At 38.2% G+C, this 20,493-nt stretch overlaps 2 protein-coding genes across 10 annotated transcripts; both read right to left on the minus strand.

Moving 5' to 3' along the window:
- Window positions 1-6,171: 6,171 nt before the first annotated feature.
- LOC116249114 (uncharacterized) lies at window positions 6,172-8,917 on the minus strand. Its single transcript, XM_031622253.2, has 2 exons — window positions 8,549-8,917; window positions 6,172-8,425 (listed from the first exon to the last, which is right to left on the minus strand). Exon 2 carries the CDS (start codon window positions 8,410-8,412, stop codon window positions 6,511-6,513), a length of 1,902 nt encoding a protein of 633 aa, XP_031478113.1. The 5' UTR covers window positions 8,413-8,425; window positions 8,549-8,917; the 3' UTR covers window positions 6,172-6,510.
- A 1,795-nt stretch (window positions 8,918-10,712) lies between these two features.
- On the minus strand, window positions 10,713-19,291 carry LOC116246978 (pentatricopeptide repeat-containing protein At4g20770). 9 transcript variants are annotated; one of them, XM_050075743.1, is made up of 5 exons: window positions 15,389-19,291; window positions 11,816-12,070; window positions 11,389-11,480; window positions 11,089-11,167; window positions 10,713-10,925 (listed from the first exon to the last, which is right to left on the minus strand). In XM_050075743.1, the coding sequence occupies exon 1, from the start codon at window positions 18,967-18,969 to the stop codon at window positions 16,489-16,491; it is 2,481 nt and encodes an 826-aa protein (XP_049931700.1). In that variant the 5' UTR covers window positions 18,970-19,291; the 3' UTR covers window positions 10,713-10,925; window positions 11,089-11,167; window positions 11,389-11,480; window positions 11,816-12,070; window positions 15,389-16,488. The 9 variants fall into 9 exon arrangements, with proteins under 9 accessions (XP_049931700.1, XP_031474769.1, XP_049931699.1 ...); XM_031618909.2 differs by having other exon boundaries at window positions 11,089-11,174; XM_050075742.1 differs by having other exon boundaries at window positions 10,713-11,480; window positions 15,389-15,449; window positions 15,937-19,291.
- Between the last annotated feature and the right edge of the window lie 1,202 nt (window positions 19,292-20,493).

Below are 20,493 nucleotides of genomic sequence, written 5' to 3' on the forward strand. Positions count from 1 at the left end.
TTCATTTGATACAAAAAACCAATATTTGAAAATTTTATGGATTGAGTTTTAGGAAATTTTCTCTCGGGTAGGAAAATCACATTTTGGATTCCTTTAGGTTTCTTTGGGGCGAAGTTCTTCCTTTTGGAAGCTTGGTTTTGATTACAATACTGGATTTTTGTAAAATTGATAATAGATTTTGATTTTGGGATAGCTTGATTTTAGACTTGGGAATACATGTTTTCAAATAGATTTGGTAAAAATCAGATTTCTTTTGTGGTTGTTGATTATAATTACTAATTGCACCAAAATCCTCATATTTTGAATCAAGAGATTTCTTTTGGAACCTAAATAGATTAGGCATTTGGATTCTTGCTAATTTTGGCAAACTGGTTCTAAAACCATAGGAATTTCTAAAAAAAATCAGAAATATGTATGCCGGAACAAGCTCAATTGGGCTGCTTTTCCACTTGCAAGATGGAGTACACTCATGGTTTGAGTGGATCATATCCTTGGTGGAATGGATTTGGTATACTATTGTTAGGTATAGACCTAACAATTGAGTATTGTCTCTATTTTTGGTTCCGTCTTTATTTTTGCTTCCTCTATCTTTGATTTTTAGTTTTCAGGTTACTGTTGCACAACAGGTCGGCTCCCAGTTAGGCTTTGTAATAAACCCAACCCATCATGCCATGTTATATACACACACTTAAGGGAGTTAAACCCTAATTAAGAAAAGATTATAGTTGAAGCTAGTGTTCTTCCATATTATGAGTAGCGTAAGGGAGAACTTGCGACGATAGCCAGTCAAGAGCTTTCAACTATGGAATTCGATTTAATGTATCTAATGCTTTGCACAAGACCAAACAAGCTTTTCTATTGGTCTTGTGAGCCACAACCAAAGTAATTTTGGTTGGCCTTATTGGCAAGCAGTTAAAAGAACTTTTTGGTATATTAAAGGAATGAAAGGACTGAAATTGTCCTAACAACCTGATGAATTAATTCTAATTGGCTATTTCTAATGTAGATTTTGATGGTTGTAAAGATGACAATAAGTTCACATCTGGATGTGTATTTCTCTTTGGAGGTGGAGTGTTAGTCTGGTCCTATAAGAAATAGGGATGTATTGCTCAGTATACACAAGAAGCAGAGTATGTGTCATGTAATGTTGCAACTACCTTTGTTGTCTGAATAAATCAGTTCTTGAATGAATTGAAGTTAGATCTTCATCATGAACCAGTTCAATTGTGATAATTAGGTAGCGATATCTCTTATGAAAAATGGAAAGCTCAAAGAGTAAACATATAAAGGTGAAATACCATTATGTTTATGAAGTGATTGAGAAAAATGAAATCTAAGTTGAGTACGTACCTGCCAATGATATGATAGTTCAATAAAAAGGCATTGAAAGAAAAACCTCACTACAAACCTTGAACAATTTCAAATTATAATGGATAAACCAATTAGTGAAAACCATGTACGAAAAGTTAAGGAAACCCATAGATAGTAGAAGCAAACTGGCAGTCTCATGGTCAAGTGGGAGATGTTGGATAGTGGCCATGAGTCCTATCCTTCCATCTCACAACTGTGAGGGGGCCAACTCACAGTTACGAGATTATCTTGCAAACCTTTTTCAAATAAAGATTTTATCAAATAAAATCTAAAGATTTACATTACCTGTTTTTTCTCTGCTAATCTCTACCGCTGGTTGGGCTTTGGGAAAACCTATGAGGTGGCTTATATATGTCCACCACTTCATGATTGAGGGTTAACAATTGAATTTGCCTTAGTCGGTACCTCACAGAAGCAAACCCAGCTAACTTTCTTTCTTCTGCTTATGTCTTCTTCTTCTTCTTCTTCTCTGTCACTACCACAGTTTCCTCTTGACATTTGTGTGCTCATCCTGGAGACACCACTGGTAAACTTGCTGAAACAACATAGATCAGATCTAAGGCGCAATTTCATTGCAACTCCAATCAGATACTGTATGTGTTTGAGATGAAGTGAAGCTGTTGCGATTGCAGCAAGAGGTGAAGGGCTGGTTCGACAGACGATAGATGAGGAGAAAGGAGGCAGCCCTAACAGGCCTAAATATTGTACGTAGAAAAAAGTCAGACTCCAGGGCTCCCCTTTTTTTGCAGGGTAATTTTACTAGATCCACCAAAAAAAGCAGAGCAAGTTTCCTTGCCTTTGATTGTGCATAAGGGTGGGCAACAGGCCTAGTACCTGACGGGTAGTTGGGTACCTGGTTCATGATGAGTCGGGCTTGGATTACTTCTTTGACTCTTGGCCGGCTGGATTAAAAAAGTTTGTTGAGCCTTGGAACAACTCTGCCTGGCCCAATGCCTAGCCTTAATTGTGCATGTATAGAAATAAAAATTTTCACCCGATGCATACAGTGAAATCCATGTGCATCAAATGCAGCCTAAGAGTAGTTAGGAGAGAGGAAGAGAGACATGGTCAACCGGTGAGAGAAAAATGGAAAGAGTTGGAGAGTGATGGATAGAAAGTGAGAACCGTTAGGGGTGGAGGCAGGGGAAGCCAGCAGGACCATGGTGCCTCACCACCGCAGATTTTTAAAAATTCAAAATGTTACATGTAAAATTTAAAATTTCAGTTTAACCTATATAAACATTTTAAAAAATTATATTTTGGCTCATGTTAAAACTCTGAAACTATAGTTCGCCCCCTCTACCTCGCCCCTGGCCAGAGTATGACCATGCATAAGAGGAGGGCTCCAAGCCTAAGCGACTCCTACTGCTTTCTTTGTACTTCTTTAAAATTTCATCTCTTTATTTGTCCATCGGAATTCTTCTTCAGGTTGGTAGCAAGGACCTCAGCGGCTTTAAGAAAATTATTACATCAAAGTTGAAGTAAATTTGCAATTTGTTATTGGCTTAATGTTGCTTTTCATCTTCTAAAAAGAGCTTTTCCTGTTCACTCTGCACGGAAGAATTTAGGAAGACACAAAAAAACAGCAGCTTAACGTGAAGTCTGTCACAGTGTCAGTTGTGCGTATTTGTCTGACTATGAATTTGAGTTTCAATTTTTTCTTAGATCTCTAATAATTAATTATCAGCCATATTTCAAACTTGAAGGTCAGCAAGGCAGGGTGTAAAGTCAATTCCCAACATTGTTTGTCCTTCCTCCCGCTTTGTCAATAAGCGAACTGAAACTTACTGTTCTTACATGTTTCCAATATTTTGTCTTGGATACGTGGGTGACATTATCATGCACTGGAACATAGCTTCATTTTTGTTGTAATGCTTCGCTGCTCTTTTCATGTTCGGGGTTGGCTCGTTTCAAGCCGTCACCTAAACCTGACGGTCAAAATATGTAGCTCAAGCTTTCAATTTGTATTTATTTTCTGGTCCTTCGGATGATGTGCTTCATTCGCGGTTTAAAGGAACATGAGCAAATCCTACCATGAAGAGAGGGTCTTCCGCTTTCAATGTAAATAACAATGTCAGTTTGTTATTTCTTACGGATGCAAGGCTACTGGGAATTGGGCTCCCGTGTCAGTTTGTTATTTTTTTCTTCAAGAGGATTAACAATACGCAGTTCTGTTCCTAACCGTATATGGTGTTATTAAGATGTCAGACATTCTTTAAACTAATTTGGTTCCACGAGATGTTAATTTAATACATTTTACATGTTGTTGAATCATTCTAATTAAATAACCCAACTTTAGTCTTTGAAAGAAAAGAATGTCATGCAGACACACTTTTAGATGAACAGGATCTTGGATTTTTCTCCATGCAGTCTCTCCCTCTCTCTCGCGATATATATATTGATTTAGGTTGATAGGAAAGAATCATTTTTCACCATATTAACATTAATGGCTTTGTTTTTCCAGTTTGTCTATGACTAGCTACTGTAATAGGGTCTGAACTGCCATGCCATCCTTGGTCTTCCTTATTTCCAAGTGTTGGATGTACGTGATTTATGATTTATGCTTTACCCATTCTGAGGAGTGAACTTTACTATTCACTTCTGTTTCATTCCGTCTTTCTTTACACAGACACCAAGGTATCCGAACATGAATTAAATGACCTTCAGAACGATCCCCCAACCTTACGCACTGGAGGTTCCCTTACTTTGAGTAGTATATGGAGAAGAACTACCCTGCTAAACCTTAAATGTTGCAAATTCCATATACCAATTTGAAAGGTTGCAGAAGTTCAATATGAAATATTGCAAAATTTAAAATCAATCTGAACCAATTTTCACACTAACTTACAACCCTTTACCAAATTGTGGCTCGTGCTCATCTTTCTTAAAGAAAAGTGAACCATCTTGTTGATATTTTCCTTTTCCACATTATTGTACGCCTCTTTACGAAATTACGACCCCATGGTCACTGCCCATCTGCGGCCCTGCCTGTCAAAAGTGAAAATATTAAAAATGTTAACCTAGACAATTTTAAGGAGTGTAATGTAGAGACATACTTGCACACGCATTACTGTGAAATGTAGAATACTTTCAAAGTCAATATAGAGAATGCAAACACAAAGCTTTGAAGTTCTGACATCTATTGTTTTCAACTTTCAACATACTCAACTACATCAGGCACGATTTTTCTCCATCCACTTTCTGAAGCCAGCATGAAGAGTTCAATATGACGATATGCTAGATCGTGTAAACAAACACTCTGAACTCAGAAACAACTACATATGCCATCAGCTCGCCTTTTTCATTAGCCAAGTTAACTTGCAGTTCCCTTCAACGTATTGATCCCTGAAAATAGACTGCTAAGACAAGATATGACAAAGTTTCAATCGCAATATGACAGAACCAGAATGAGGATCCTCGTTTGAAAATGACAACTTACATTCAAGAAAATAGATCCTGAATAAGAATCTTATCTTGATATTCAACAAGCAAAGCAATGCTATCACAACTGGCAATTTAACCTTACCAGCCATTAGTCTTCCACTGTTGCTCCTTTACCATCCAAATGCAAAAAGGTTGAGCCTTTCCATCACTCGGGGTTAACAAACAAGGAAGAAGCAAGTGCATACTGTTAAATGTAGACTGCTTACGTTGAAACCAATAGTGCACCCAACTATAATTGAATATGATTGAAGTGTGAACAGACTAGCTCTGCTAAAGCTGAATGTGCATAATAAAGAACCCATGGTAGAATAGAGGATACATATTTCACAATGTTAAGGCTTGTTTAGCACGAGGACCATTGTTATTTCAGCTCAAATATATGGACATTCCTCAGGTTGCATTTGATAACACCCTAAAAAAATGTCATTTTTTTAAAATCAGACCGTTAAAACTTGGTATTTGATCAGTTTATGAAACATGGTTTGTGTGTTTGGTTGACCCACCCAAAACGGTGTTTTCTGTGAGAAGCCTTGGAAGGAGGATTCAGGTTATTCACTACCTTCTGGAGACGCCATTTTGTCAAAACTGGGTACCAAACACGCCTTAAATGGTGTTTTGGAGGTTTAAAACAGCATTTTGCCTCCAAAACACCAATTAAAGTGTCAACCCAAACACGCCCTAAGAATTTATCAGCACACATGTTATAAGCATGAGTTGCAAATCAGCAAATTTTACCAGACTCAGGCATATAAGCTACTCACCTTTAAAACACAGTTCAACTTATCCAGTAAAAAAAAAAAGAAAAAAAAAAAAGGAAAAGATTACTTTTCTTCATGCACAGGTCTGACTGATATACATCATATTCATCATTCAAGACTGCCAGCAGACAAGATTGTAATAGAAGACAAAAGTACCATTGTCAAAACCAGAGAGAAGCTCTATTGTCCGGTAATAAAGTTGTAATGACATGAATCAACAGGAATTCACACAGCAGTGTATAGACCAGTTCAATTCCATGCCAGAATAATCATATAAATCATTATGCAAAGCGCCAAAGCATTAGGCTAGCCATCCAGTTCACTTGGCTAGCCATCCAGTTCACTTCAAGTATTTCAATTTAAAAATCTTCCATCCCACATATACCGGCGAGGCCCAGCCTAGCATGTTTAGCCTGCCAAGTTGGGCACCATTTTCCAATATAGAAAACAAATTGCTTACAATTTTGCACACGATACACAATTGGCAGCAAATAAGACACCAGAAAATGATTTACCAATAGGAAAGTTTACTGAACTACCAAAAAATAGATTGTCAAAAACATAAAAAAACAAACTATGTGTTCAAGGATGGAGCAACTTCTCATGTAAAAGGATCTTCGCTATATATTACTTTGATGTAAAGAAAGGACATCTCACAGGTAAAATGAACACCAGATCTACCATAGTAGAGGAACAGGGGTGGGATGTTCATTAACTACAGGTATTAGAACAGGGTTGCATGTTCATTAAGTACAGGTATTAGAACTCTCAGTTCCATAAAAAAAAAAAAAAAAAAGAGAAAAAAAATCTACAACAGGGCACGTGCAGCTGCCAGAAATTTTTGTTGGAGGGAAACGTAGAACAGGTATTGATGAAGCATTCGAAAGACGATGCCCAAGCGACGAAGGTTCTCTCACTCTTTAGTAAAAGGACTATCTCATACAATTGCATGTCTGAGACCTTCCGGCAGAGCTATAGAGAGATTATCACCACAATCAGGGCTAGGATCTAAATACCATCTAATACTTTCATTGTCATATCCGTCCACATTCATACCCACAAGATTTTCATCCTCCCCATTAACAGACATATCATGGGTAGCATCCAAATGAGGATCTTTACAACTTTTAACTTCATCCTGAGAAAGAATAGGTTCGGCACTACTGAACTGCTCACAAGGCTCTTTCACAGGTAAACTCCAGTCCAATAGCTTGAGGCTACCGGCACATTCAGCACTACTTAAACCTCCAGAAATGGCTCTTAAGGAGCTATTCGCTTCATGGGAAATGCCACCAACAACACTCAAAAAGTCATGTCCATCACTATCATTCATCAACCGGCGAGAAACAATACTACTCTTAATCTCATGACGGTCTCCCCAATCATCAAGATCATTTGGATCATCCAGAAATACCGAGTCTTGGTGATGATGCCTGACAATCATCTTATCGCACTCCGAGGCCTCCCGAATACTCCTCAGCTTCTGGCTAATCCCCAAAAGCTCCTGGGACAACGACAACAATGTGTCTTCTGGTAAACATGGTATTTTTGATATCACGGTCCCCAATTCAGCCTTCAATTCTTCAATCTGCTTCGAAACTGTCAACCGCATATGCCCATCCACTTTATTGGTCACAGAGAAGCACGCACCATCAGCCCCTTCAGTCCCCATGCAAACAATTTCTCCCCGCTCAATCGCTAAATTTGCAGGCCCGACAAATCTATGAATAATCCTCGCGCTACCCTCATGGGGACCAGGCTCATGGCCGGAGTGCACTGCATAGAGATTGAAAACCGCCTTCCCGTCATCCTCATATGTAAAACTCTTATCTTTCTGATTGTAATCTTTGATGGGCACTATTGCTCTGATCCTGAAACCGCATCCGCAGCGCTTAGAGATATACCTTTTCCTCTGCAGCACCCCAGGCTTCTTCATATTGGGCTCCCCGGCCCGGTGGCAACAGTAGTCCTTCACCTCCGCCATGAAGGGCTTGTACCGGATATACTTCTGGCGGATGCAGAGCACCACTTTATGCTTGGCCGCTAGCTGCTGCAGCCGCTGCGGAACCTCCTTGGCGGGTACCTCGAAGGTGTCGGTGTACTTGAACCTCCTCCTCTTCGATCTACCCTGCCCCCCAGAAGCCTCCTCGGACCGGCAAACAGCACAGTTCAATAAGCACGCGCGGATGAACGCCTCCGGAATGCCGTAAAACTTCGCACCAACAGTCCAAACCTGCTTTATCCGATCAATGGTCTCCTTTAACCCCAAGTGCTTCGAGTCAGGACCTTTCGAGTGGCAGCTCACGGCAATCTCTTGCCACTGCTGAACATGAGGCACCAATTGATTGGGGTTGTTCTTGAAGAAGAGGGACTCTTCTCGACGCAGCGAGGCAGGGGCAGCCCCGAGCTTGTCCTGAATTCGCTTCCAGCCGGTTGCATAGGCGGTGTCTTCGTTCCGGTCCTTCCAGACGCCGCGCCAGGACACGAGGACGGAGGCAGGAGTCGCCGCCTTGATCTCGTCCAGAGATGGGTATCGCGACTCCAGAATGCAGCGAGACATAAGCCGGTGGGACTCCTGATTAAAGGTGTAAAATTGGTTGGAGAGGTAGGGTTCCGGGTCAACGGTTGCCCCTGCAGAGGAGGCCGCATCTGCTCCATCGGAATCATCGTCTTCGGCCTCATCGTCGTCGACGGAGCTCCCGGCCGGCGAGATCAGGGTCCCAACAAGGCCGAGCCCCCCATCGGGGTCGGTTGGGGTGGTGGGGATGCCCAAACAGGGGGCGGCCTCCTCCACTGCCCCCCGGCCGTTGTCGTCTATTGCCCAATCCGAATTGTTCATATCTCCGATTTCTCTGCTTAAAATCAGTAGTTGGAAAAAATATCAAGACGAAGAAGCATGCGATGGGCAACATGCCCTAACCAGACTTATTCATCTTTTCTCCAGAGAGAGAGACAGAGAGCGAGAGAGATCTAACCTTCTCAAGATTCTACCCTTTTTCTTCCTTCTTCCGGTTCGCTGGCCGAGGGAGAGAGAGAGAGCCAATGAGAAAGCGGTCCCTCCTCTTTCCCTCCTCCTCTCTGATATACAACACAGAGAGCGAGGTCGCTAGTGCAGAATGAGTTCACCAAGGACGGAGTAATCTTTCGGGCGACAAACGTTCGATGCCTCCTCACTCTCTCTCAACTCTGTTGGGGGCTTACAAAAGCAAAAGAGAAGCCATTAACGCTAGAGTGCTTTTTACACTAAACACGGAAATGAAGCTGATGCCACGTTCAGTAGCAACAATCAGACCCTTCAAGCACTTAGTCCTGTACTCTAATGGTGGTCTTGAGACGAAGGAGCTTGTTTTTTACATACTTTCAGTGATCATCCACGCTTAGTGATACGGCAGTAAAAGGGGACAAAAACACCAGCCGTTTTTAGCTTCCCCAGTATAATATTAAAAAACAGTCTTCTTCATCCTCTTAAATGTATAATTATTTTCATTTACCAAATTTAAAAGGCATTTTTCTCAATTAATTGGAAATATTATTACTTTACAATAGCTACTTTTTAAAATGCTGAAAACACCTTCACTTTAGCTGCATTTTTAGTGTTTTTCATTCCTAACTATGACTGCTTACAGCATATTCAACAACATCCAAATTGGCAAGATACTCTTGTACTTATTATGTCTAAATGTAGTGAGGTATATATTCTTATTTAAAAATGCCATGATGTTATGACGGTTGCAGATATTTTATGTTCTCCTTGGAATCTTCTGAGAAGTTAAAACAAGTTCATGTGTCTTTTCTTTCTTCAGAAAATAAAAAAAATATTTTTATCACCCATTCAGTTTAATTATATATGAAAATTTAATGGATCATGAGTAATTTCAAAAAGTTGAATTAAAGCCTTAGGCAACGGAAACTTGCTGATCATGATGTGTATGTAAGTTGGACCTGATTTGTGTTCTCGCCAGTAAAGAAAATGTTTGAATCCAACATAGATCGACTGGCCCACTTCAAGTCTTAATTCAACTTGAGACTGTATGTCACGTAAAAAAATTTATTTATAGATAAAGAATGCACAACAAAGAAATGTGGAAAAATAAAAACCTATCGTAAATTTTATTATAGCAGCGTAGATCCATTAGCCAAATAAAAAAATGAGAGGAGATTTTCCAATATATGGTACAAATTTAATGAACAAAATCATAACAACCTTCCATCCAATATGATGTCACCAAATAAAAAATTACAAATTGTTTTTACCTAAGTCACAGTGGTACGTGGGGAGACCCACATATGACATACCCATACCAGCATACTGGTACACAAAACTGGTATGGGGATACGATTGGGTACGTTTGGATCGGTTTCAAGTTGAAACCGATTCAAACCACAAGATAAACATGGTCTTAGTTTATTTATGTTTTTTTATGAGATTATATGTAGGAAATATGAAAAAAACATTGTGTTAATGATGTGACGATATCAATTTTGTTTTTTAAAATTAAAATATATAATTATCAACATATTACCGTACCAAGATTGACGCCGTATTCATACCTATGTGACATATGCTTTTATTAATAATATTTTTTGGTAATATTGTTAAAGGGAATCAATTATTTTATCAAAAACTATGAAAGTCCGTAATTGATGTGATCACTTGTCAACCTTTTATCTCTTTTCTTTTTGTGTCTCCTTCCTTTTTCCTCTCACTGTAGCCATAACCAGAGCGTAGCTTGGGATAAATGGGTAACAATAAGTCGTTCTTTTTCCCAATTTGATAACCAAGAGGATAAACCTATTGAATTATAACTGATGAGGAGCAGTCCACTAAAAGTGGATCCTAGATTGTATCTATTTTATCCGATTTGTTTTTGGGCCTCTTATGTGTTTTCACTTAGTTTACACATTATTATTTTAATTATTTTTCGATCGAAAAATTATTCAATTAGTTAGAAAGCTCTACTTAAAGGGACGTGTGTAGTTCAGAATGCGCGCATTTTTTTATTTTTATGAACAATTAAGTGATCATTCCTCTCTCTCTCTCTCTCTCCTGATATATATATATATATATATATATATATATATATATATATATATATATATATATATATATATATATATAAGACATAGGGAGAGAGTAACTAACACAAAAACAAATAACAATTTATACTATTAAAAAATAATGTTTAATTACATAGTCAAAAATTACAAAAAATTACATAAAAGTACCAAAAAAGCAAAGGTCCTAACAAGCATTTTCCCCCGACGAATGACAGGTCATGCATGCATGATGGCTTGCCCTTATTTTAAGACTCCTTTGAGCACCTCCGCATACCCCTCTTGTCCCACTAGATTCTGTTGTCATAAACCCATCTTGTGAGAATTGTTGACAGAAATCAATATTTAAGGAAAAGATGTAGACAAAGGGAAACCATTTGTGGCCTCGAAGATTTCTTCATAAGGGAAACACCTCCATGCTAGTTTGGTTAGAGAAAGAAAACAAATATTCCCCGCTTACCGAAGGACATGGGCATGTAGTCAATCGGTAGAGTGGGGGTAACGACAATGAAGCCCGTGAGACCAAAACGTACGACAAGCTGATCACTAAGCAACAAAACACTTGTGAGTTAATCAACAAAAGTGGAGCAAAAACCATACTACCCAGTCTACGAGAATATAACGTCTGACAACTTGGTCACTAAGCAATAGAACTGTTGTGAGCTAATCAACAAAAACTAAAGCAAAACCACACTAGCTGCTAGCGCTCCCTTTCAACTATCTAAGATGAACTAAAATTGGAATTTATGTGATTTTTTACCATTCAACAACTAGCTAGGGTAATTGTGTACTGGTCTTCCTCTCCCCAAGTGAGAGCAGCCTTCTCTCATTTCCTTGCTGCATGTGCATAACCTTGATGGTTCAGAAAACAGATGTGAGGATTACAAATAAAAAAACATTGGCATTTCAAAGATATAGAAAAATTTGTCTTCAATTAGAAAAATTGTAATAGTACTATAAGAAAACACCATGTAGTTATACCTTCATAATACATTGCCAAATCTACAAACATGCTTTAGAAATATACAAAAAGCTCAATCAACAAGAAACTCAAACATCAAAACTCTGGGATACTTGATTGTTTAACAAAGACAATTACACATTTCACAGCTATATGGAAAGAAATATGTCTTAGCCTCAAGGAAAGAGAAACTTTATGTCTTAGCCTCAAGGAAAGAGAAACTTACTCCCAAGGCACATCAACAAGCATCCAGTCCCCATCTTTATCTTCATAGGCATCACATTCTGACCCACGAAGAAGATCCATCAACTTACTCTCACTCATAAGGTCTCTGCCTGGAACCCCATGACCTGTGGTAGGCACGGTGGTTGATCTGTTTTGCAGTAGACCAACCTTAGATGTTCCAAGCTGACCAGTCATAGATCCATGAGATTCCTTCTCCAGTGAAGGAAAAACTAGTGCTCTTGGCATTGTAAGAAGCCTGTGGGAACAAAGGCCCCGTGTTAATTTTAAAGAGAAATAACAAAAAATTGAAACATAGAAGTAAAAATGATGGAACTTCAAAGAATTCTGGCTGAAAATGGCTACGGACACCATGCAAGAGCTCAAGTGCAACAGTATCCATAACGGCAATACATGCAGTTGATTTGACAATGTGAATAACATGGGAAATTTTTATAGTCTGAAATTAGATAAATTCAAGACAAAGAAAAATAATCATTTAGAAATATAGCTAGCTCTTTCCATCAAATAAATAACTGAAGACTCAAAACAAAAGCTCCAACAAAGGTGACTAGGAGATGGGAAGCTAATCTACTTCCATCTAGGGTTTCAAGGGTAGAAACACCCTTTCACATGCAACAACTAATCTTGTCTCTTGATCATTGAGTGAAGCCATGTAACCAGCATGTCAAATAGTCACTTATATCAATATCCTAGACAATAAAGTCATCAAACTTTTAGCTTTTGTATATCAATGGCACATAACCAAGCAACCAGAGTCAACATCAGCATTAACAGTAACTTAGAAGGAAAATAGGGAATGCTGCATTTCATAATTTTTAGATTCAATGGTCAAGAAAGTAAGGTATCAGCACCCTTCTAATGGTCATTTGCTACTTTGACATTTCCGATTGCATGCTTAACATACAGAGAAGAAATAATTTCTATAGCTTTCTGCAAATTTTGCAATGGCATATTGACACAACCTTCAAGAAGCCAGAACAATAAGAAAAATAGCATATTTAGACTTCTCTATCTGTTACTTTTATTGGTTTTTGTGTGCTGAGTCCTGATCTATAGAGGAGATTTTGCAGTACCCCTTGGATAGTTGCAAGAAGAAATTTACATAAGGCAAAAAGTTCTAACTTGTGATCACAGGGAAGAAGAATAAATTCATCAAGAAATTTAAGGTATTTAGGAAACGTAATTATACTATGTACAAGTTCCAAAATTGTAATTAGCCAAAGTGACTATCGACCACCAAAGAATTTTTTATCAAAGCATCTATACGATAACCACAAGGTTGAAATTTAAGTTCTAAAGTAACTACTGAGCTAAATTCTTGCAAATGTTAAATGGGTATACAATTTGAAGAACAAGATACTAGGCTAAGGAAAGGGGACTACACGACATAAACAATGACAGCAGGTAGATGAAACTCTATGGCTGCCAGGCGAGAAACGTAAGACTGCTGAAACAATTGTTAGGAACATCAGTTGACATTCAGAAGACTTAAGTATAGATTATGATCCTTGACATAGTCTTATTAAGATAATGCTGTACTAGAAATCATATGCAGCTTCAAGGAAGCAGTGCAACCAAAATATATGCAGTGAAATATGCAGGTATGTTTGGTATCACAATTTAGAACCACTCAGGAGACTCCCCCTGCAGGAATTACAGAAATATATAAAAACATAGCATGAGCATGTTTTTGTTATTCCCATAAAAATTTGGAGCCTCTCCATAGAAATTTCATTTGCACTTCCATATAAAGTCATAAAGTGATGATATGACCATTTGGAATCTTAAATCATGGCGTATCAAATTCATTTATATTTGCTAAAGATTTTATATTTTCTGACAGGGAGATGAAAAAACTGGAATGTGATATAGTAGTTCCTGCATTTTTAGTTCATGATTACATGTGAAATGTTCTCACTTATCCCTCATCTTAACTAGATATTGTTATCTTTGAGGGATGGTCAAACCCAAAGTATATGGTTTTCCAGTTTGCAGTTTGTTAAAATAATGAAATTAATGCAAGCCTCAAGTTAAATGCGGTCATCAGTTCTGTCTGTTCAGTAGTGTTATAAATATCAACCTGATTTTGTATCCTTGAGCCTAAAATCAATGTCTATCTCCAATACGCACTGACCTCTATCAACCACAAGAAATAATTAAGCAAAATATTTTATAATTTTTTTAATTAATATCAGCTAATGAGTGAGATATCAGCCACATCGGACCAACATATGCCCTTATATCAGCTGATATTCTAAGCAGGTGTTTGGTGAGCAAACCATTGTCTTCATAATTACAATTGGTATATAATTAGAAAAGGTGTTGTGCATGACTTATGATCATCATAATAGACGTAACAATCATATCTTACTACATTGTATTTAAATTTATAAACACCTAAAAAACAATGATCACAACTGACAGAATGGGTTGTATTTTTCTGAAAAACATGAATTTGCTCAAATCGCTCTTAATTTTTAACATGAATTTTGACCTATATAGTTAGTTTGACAAAAGAAGAAGTGCTATACATATGAGACAGTAAAAACTTGCTGATCTTCAAGGATCTAAATGCAAATAGGCTAAAGCAACCCAATCGACTAATTCAAGATCAAACATTAAGAACAAACTGACCACAATAAGAAAAAAAAAAAAAACAAAATTCTGTTCAAAGAAGAGAGCTAAATTTTGTTTCTCATGGCCTTTCTCCATTGGTAATTAAATTTTTGTTTTAATATTTGTTCTTTACTTTGCAGGACGTTGGCCATTCTATAACAGTGATATATGTTGGGTTTTAAACCCATTGGTTTCATGATGTCAAGTAAATCCACAACAGAATAAGGTATATAGACTAATTATTTACATCTTCTCACCAACTAAACTGTGTAAGCAAGCAGAGAAGTATATAAGAAAAATCAACCTCTAACATACTAACGTAAATAACACAATAAGCTATGTGCAACTAATTTAGAAATCAAACATTGATAACATGATAAAACCTATGCTCCTTTTACTAATCTACACTGATAAAAATCAGGAAACAAACTGGAAAGCTAGTTCATATATTGTTATAAAAAACAAAAGGAAATCAAAATCAGAAGCTCATTTTTTCAGATTCATGAATGAAAATGTAGCGACAACATTTTCTTGTCAAAATATAAGATAGACAGAGTCAAAAGGAAGGACAAAGGCTTCGGCACCAGGAAAATCACAGGAACTTATAGCATCAAAACTTATCAATAACTCAACAACTGAGAAAAAAAAAAAATTGACCGTCCTTATTCAACTGTGTACTTCCTACAACATTGTAGGCCGACATTTTCAAAAAGAACAAAAAAGAAACTAGATCGGAGGCAAGAGAAAGGGCAACTAAGGTGTGTGATAGACGATTCTCCAGAGCATAGGAAGCTCACCATCTCCAAGCAAAAAACAAAAAGCAAAATCAACACTGCAGGTTTAAATTCAGAATCCAAAAAAGCAGAAGCATCTAAGCACAACCAGAATTCAGAAACAAAGATCAAATGAGAAGAAGAGCAATGTGCAGAATGCAAACCTTAAAACGAGATGTTATAATCCAATCACGAGGATAGATGGCAGAGGAAGACAATCTGATCCTGATGCACCATGAAGGTCAGAGAATGAGAGAGCACGTTGTTTCAGCTTTCACATTGCTTCACGGCTTCAACAAAAGAAAATAATCTAGTTCTAGCACCAACAATGACGAGGACAAGAACAAGTAAAAAGCTTAGCAGGCAGCCAGGGAGCTCATAGCCCAGTTAGCAGCGGAGCCAACAAGTCATTTCCTCTTTCCATGAATGTATCAAATTTCCCTTTTTAAAGTCAGTGATTCAATTATTCGACTTTGTATTGAATAACTTTACAAAATGCTCTTTTGAAACTAAAACCATATTTACTTTTCCTTTTTTCCTTCAGTTGTATTAAATATTGAGTTTTTCAAGTTGAATAATTTGACTTTGCTGTCTTCTGTTATGTTAAAGTACAAATTCTTTATCAAACCAAGAATACATTCTGTTTGTAATGCATGCCCAAAGATGTCCCAAACTTCAGGATGCTTAGAAGAACTGACTTCAGAGTCCTAACCTCTGTCCTTCTGGACGAATTGACATCACCGAAAGATATATCCAGTGATTTTTCCTTTGCAGCAGAACCGAACACTTTATGAGTATCAAGCAGTAGGTTTCTTTATCAATCATAATGTTAAGAGTTATTCTTTGACCTAGCAGAGCAACAATGAAGCTGCGAGACAAGTGCATGCTTCATTAGCAAGCTTTTATGATGAAAAATCCAAGTCACGATTCAGCAATATCTTGAACTCCACTGAAGAATATCATCTCCAGAGATTACAGGTGCAAGCAACAAAGTTTTGCTATTAGGACACCAAATTATTCAGATTGAACTGGTGAAGTTAACCATAAACAAAGCACGTTTTTGGTTGAACCTCGATGAGATCACGTTTATTATAACAGTTCAGTTTCTGAGCACAGGCTGCAAGCTGTAATGCTGATATTTAAAAAGCCATTTGAATGTCTAGTCCTGAGTCCTACTGCTTAAATCCAGTGGATCCTTCAAGCAGAACCAACTGTCATATAGGTCCCCTGATTACCCAATCCTCAAAACAATATCAGATGGTTACTAATTTCTGATCACCAAACCTGCCATATCATCAGAGACCATGAAAGCATGGATTCTACCTTTACCCTCAATCCAACTATAGGCATGATCCTTAATGAGCCTTTGTTCATTCATCAATTTTCTGACATTTGATGCCTCATCATACATTCCTAAACCAGAATATATGTTAGCCAGCAGAACAAATGAAGAAGGATTATGCGGTTCAATCTCAAAAAGCTGCTCAGCTACTCGTTTTCCAATGCTAATATTACCATGCACTCTACAAGCACCAAGCAACACCCCTAATATGACTGGATCAGACTTGTATTCTGTCTTTTCGATGAGCTCCTCTGCTTCTTTAAGCCGCCCAGCACGGCCAAGGGAGTCGATAACACATGCATAATGGTCAGCTAATGGAACAAGTCCATAATCTTCCTCCATAGAGTGTAAGTATTGAATTGCCTCTTCAACCATACCACAATGGCTGCAAGCAGACAGAACTGAAACAAAAGTAATGCTATCTGGTTTCTCGTCGGATTTTAACATCTGTTCGAACAGTTTAATGGCTTCGTTGCCATGTCCACTCTGTGCAAATCCACTAATCATCTCATTCCATGAAACTATGTTCCTTTCTGGCATGATGAGAAAACATCCATATGCATCTTCTATACTGCCAGATTTTGCATACATGTCTATCAGTGAAGAACCTACAAATATATCATTATCAAATCCATCTTTGATTATGCGAGAATGAACCTGCTTGCCTTGAGCCAAGGATGATAGTCTGGCACATGAACTCAATACACTTGCATAAGAAAACTGAGTAGGATGAGTTCCGTCCTCTAGCATCTGCATAAACACCATGTAAGCTTCACCATGAAGAGCATGGAGAGAAAGGCCACATATCATTGAGTTCCAGCCAACCACATCTCTCTCAGTCATTTTAACAAAAACCAATTTGGCTTGGTTAATTTGTTTGCATTTTGAGTACATGTCAACCAGGCCACTACCAACAAAAACATCAAGATGAAGAATTGCTTTTATGGAAGCAGCATGCACCTGTCTTCCAAAATGTAGAAGTCCAAGTCCAGCACATGAGCTAAGAATCACAGCGATTGTGGTCCGATCTGGCCGAATCCCTGAGAATTGCATCTGTCTAAACAATGTTAAAGCCTCTTTATCATTTGCTTGCTGACAATAACCTGCAACTATAGTGTTCCATGAAGTTAAAGATGGGTTTGCCATTTGATCAAAAATCATCCTTGCAGTATCCAAGTTATTTGATTTCACAAAAGCACCAAGCAAACTTCCATAAGTAACTTCATCAGGCTGAAAACCAGTTTCTTGCATGAGGCACATCAGCTCCATTGCTTTCTCAGCTTGGCCACTTTGGCCATGGCCTGCTATCATAATGTTCCAAGACACAGTGTTATGTTCAAGCATGGTTTTAAATACAGATTCTGCTTCATCCATACTGCCCAATTTTGCATACATATCAACCAAACAATTGGCAACAAGAAGATCCAAGTCATAACCGGACTTGACAGCCATACAGTGCAACTGCCTACCTAGTGACTCCCCTGAATTATCACAAGTATCAGGTGAAACAGTTGGCTTTTGATCAATGTCAAAAGCTAATTCTAAAGCTTCATCATAGACATATTTTTTGTCATGTTTTTTTGCATTCCGTGTACAGATACCAAGAATGCTCGACAGTGCAACAGCATCAATCCGAACACCATTCTTTTGCATCTTGCCAAACATTTGAAATGCCTCATCCACATGATGAGTAAGTGCCAGCCCACTCATCAATGCAGTGCATGAAACCTCATTCGGTGTAGCCATTCCATCAAAAACTTGGCTGGCATCACCCAGACACCCACATTTTGCATACATACAAACAAGAGCATTCTCAACATATAAATTCAAATCATACCCGACTCTGACAAGCTGGCTGTGGCACTGCCTTCCCATTTCCAAATCACCCAGTTTGCCAGCCGCACTAAGAACAGTTGCAAGGGTGAAATGACTGGATCTAAACCCTTCCTTGTTCATCTGTTTATAAAAACTCAACCCTCTCTCCTCGTACCCACTTAGCACAAATCCACCAATTAAAGTATTCCAGGATACCACATTTCTCTCAGGCATTGCAACAAACAGCTTATGTGCCTCGTCCATGTTCCCATGTTTGCAGAATGCGCTGATAATGGCATTCCATGAATAGACATTTTTCTGGGGCACTCTCTCAAACACTTTGCGGGCATTATTTAAATCACCAGATTTTGCAAAACACTCAACAAGCCTGTTGCATAGGAATGTGTCATCGAACAAAGAGACCCTAAACATTCGGCCAAAAGCAACACTACCCCATTTTCGGTGGGGTTTTTGGTTGATGAGTGTTTGGAGAAGGTTGGCAATATGTGTGGTGGGTGAAAGGACATTACCACTGACCAAACCGCTCATTTTCATGATAGAATCATAAGATATATTGTCTCTTCCCATGCATCAATGCATAAACTTAGCAGTTAAGCATATGAAAATAATGATCGTATATAATACGCGTGAACACCAATGTGTTCTTTTCAGTCAGCAGAAGCCGTCGAAAACAAAAAATAAGGATCCTTGCTCAATAGAAAGCAAACGTGATAGAACACTACTGTTCGTTCTAGGAACTGCTAGCTAACAATCGCCCCTTGGTTGTTCACCTGTCAGGGGACGCTGCCGCGCCATCTCTGGGAATAATGCGCATCTGTAGTATCATTCTCCCTCGATGTTAGATGGAGCTTCCAGAAAATTTTACCAAACCCCGTTAAACGCTTAGACTATTTACAAATCATGGTCATCAGAGAACAATTTTCGCGCTAAGAAGTAAGAGGTAAATTATCGGAAAACTGCTTTCACTCGTCCCGTGCATTTAACTCTAGTTCAGCAAAAGTTTAAGTTCTCTTCGTAAAATGAACATTTTACAGTCTTCATTTTGTCGTCCTTTCTACTTACTATGGCAATGAGGATGCTCAACCTCGAATTCGCTGGGTTACATTCGGTTTCTAGCTCGACTCGTTTAATAAATGAGTCAAATTAGAGTTATGCCTTCAATTGGTTTAACTTAATGAGTTGAGCTTAGCTTGAGTTATGCTGGCTCGGTTAAACTCGATTAATCTGGCGTGAAAAGAATATGTAAAAGTTGCTTCACTGTATTGACATAAATGAAAAGCTACCCAAGTGATGTGTTAAGACTGGCTAGCAACTTTGAAGTCATTCCAATTAAAATTAAATTTTTTAATGAATAGCTCACTATGCTAGAACCGAGGTTAGTGAACAGCTCGGCTAAGCTCAAGCCAAACCTTAACCAAGCCGAACTTGAGCTTATCGAGTTCAACCGAGCCAAACTCAAACTAATGAAGTTGAGCTTGACTCGAGCCATGGCTTATGGCACTCGAGTTAGTTCATGGTGACTCAACTTGGCTCGAACTCAGAACTCAGCACGTGTACCTATTGAATCAGAATTAGATGCCACTCTCGTCTTTTGTTCACAGGTTCTTCTCAAATCAGATTATAGGCCCTTCTTTATACATATTTGCCCTAAAACTGGATCTAGTTTAATTCCCTTTGTAACAATGAATTCCTAAATCAGATTTTGAAGCTTTTTTTTCCTTTACAAAATTTCTCCAGCATTTGGAGCTCTCTCTTGTCTCTGCGGTTTTTGCACCCTACTCCTGGGGATGCTGCCATTTTATATGCCATGGCTGGGGACCTGAATCAAAGCTGGTTATGTGATCAAAAAATAGTGCACCATTTAAATAAAAAAAAAATTAAAAGGCTAACAGAGATTTGAAAAAGTTAAAAAGTCTAAAATACCTATTATTTTATAAAAATTTCAAAAATGCCTTTTATTCCCTTTAGTACGTACTTGTTGAGTGCACAAAAGTGTGCAATTAACTCGATCTAGGACATCCCAAATGCATGGGATTAAGCCTAAGTATTGGCCCGACTCGGGCCTAGGCCCAGGCACAAAAAAAAGGGCAC

This window comes from Nymphaea colorata, chromosome 2 (genome assembly GCF_008831285.2).
Source record: "Nymphaea colorata isolate Beijing-Zhang1983 chromosome 2, ASM883128v2, whole genome shotgun sequence".
NCBI classification, from domain to species: Eukaryota; Viridiplantae; Streptophyta; class Magnoliopsida; order Nymphaeales; family Nymphaeaceae; genus Nymphaea; species Nymphaea colorata.

Coding starts and splice junctions, on each gene's coding strand:
- LOC116249114 (XM_031622253.2), bottom strand. CDS start 8,412: ATGAACAATTCGGATTGGGCAATAGACGACAACGGCCGGGGGGCAGTG.
- LOC116246978 (XM_050075742.1), bottom strand. CDS start 18,969: ATGGGAAGAGACAATATATCTTATGATTCTATCATGAAAATGAGCGGT.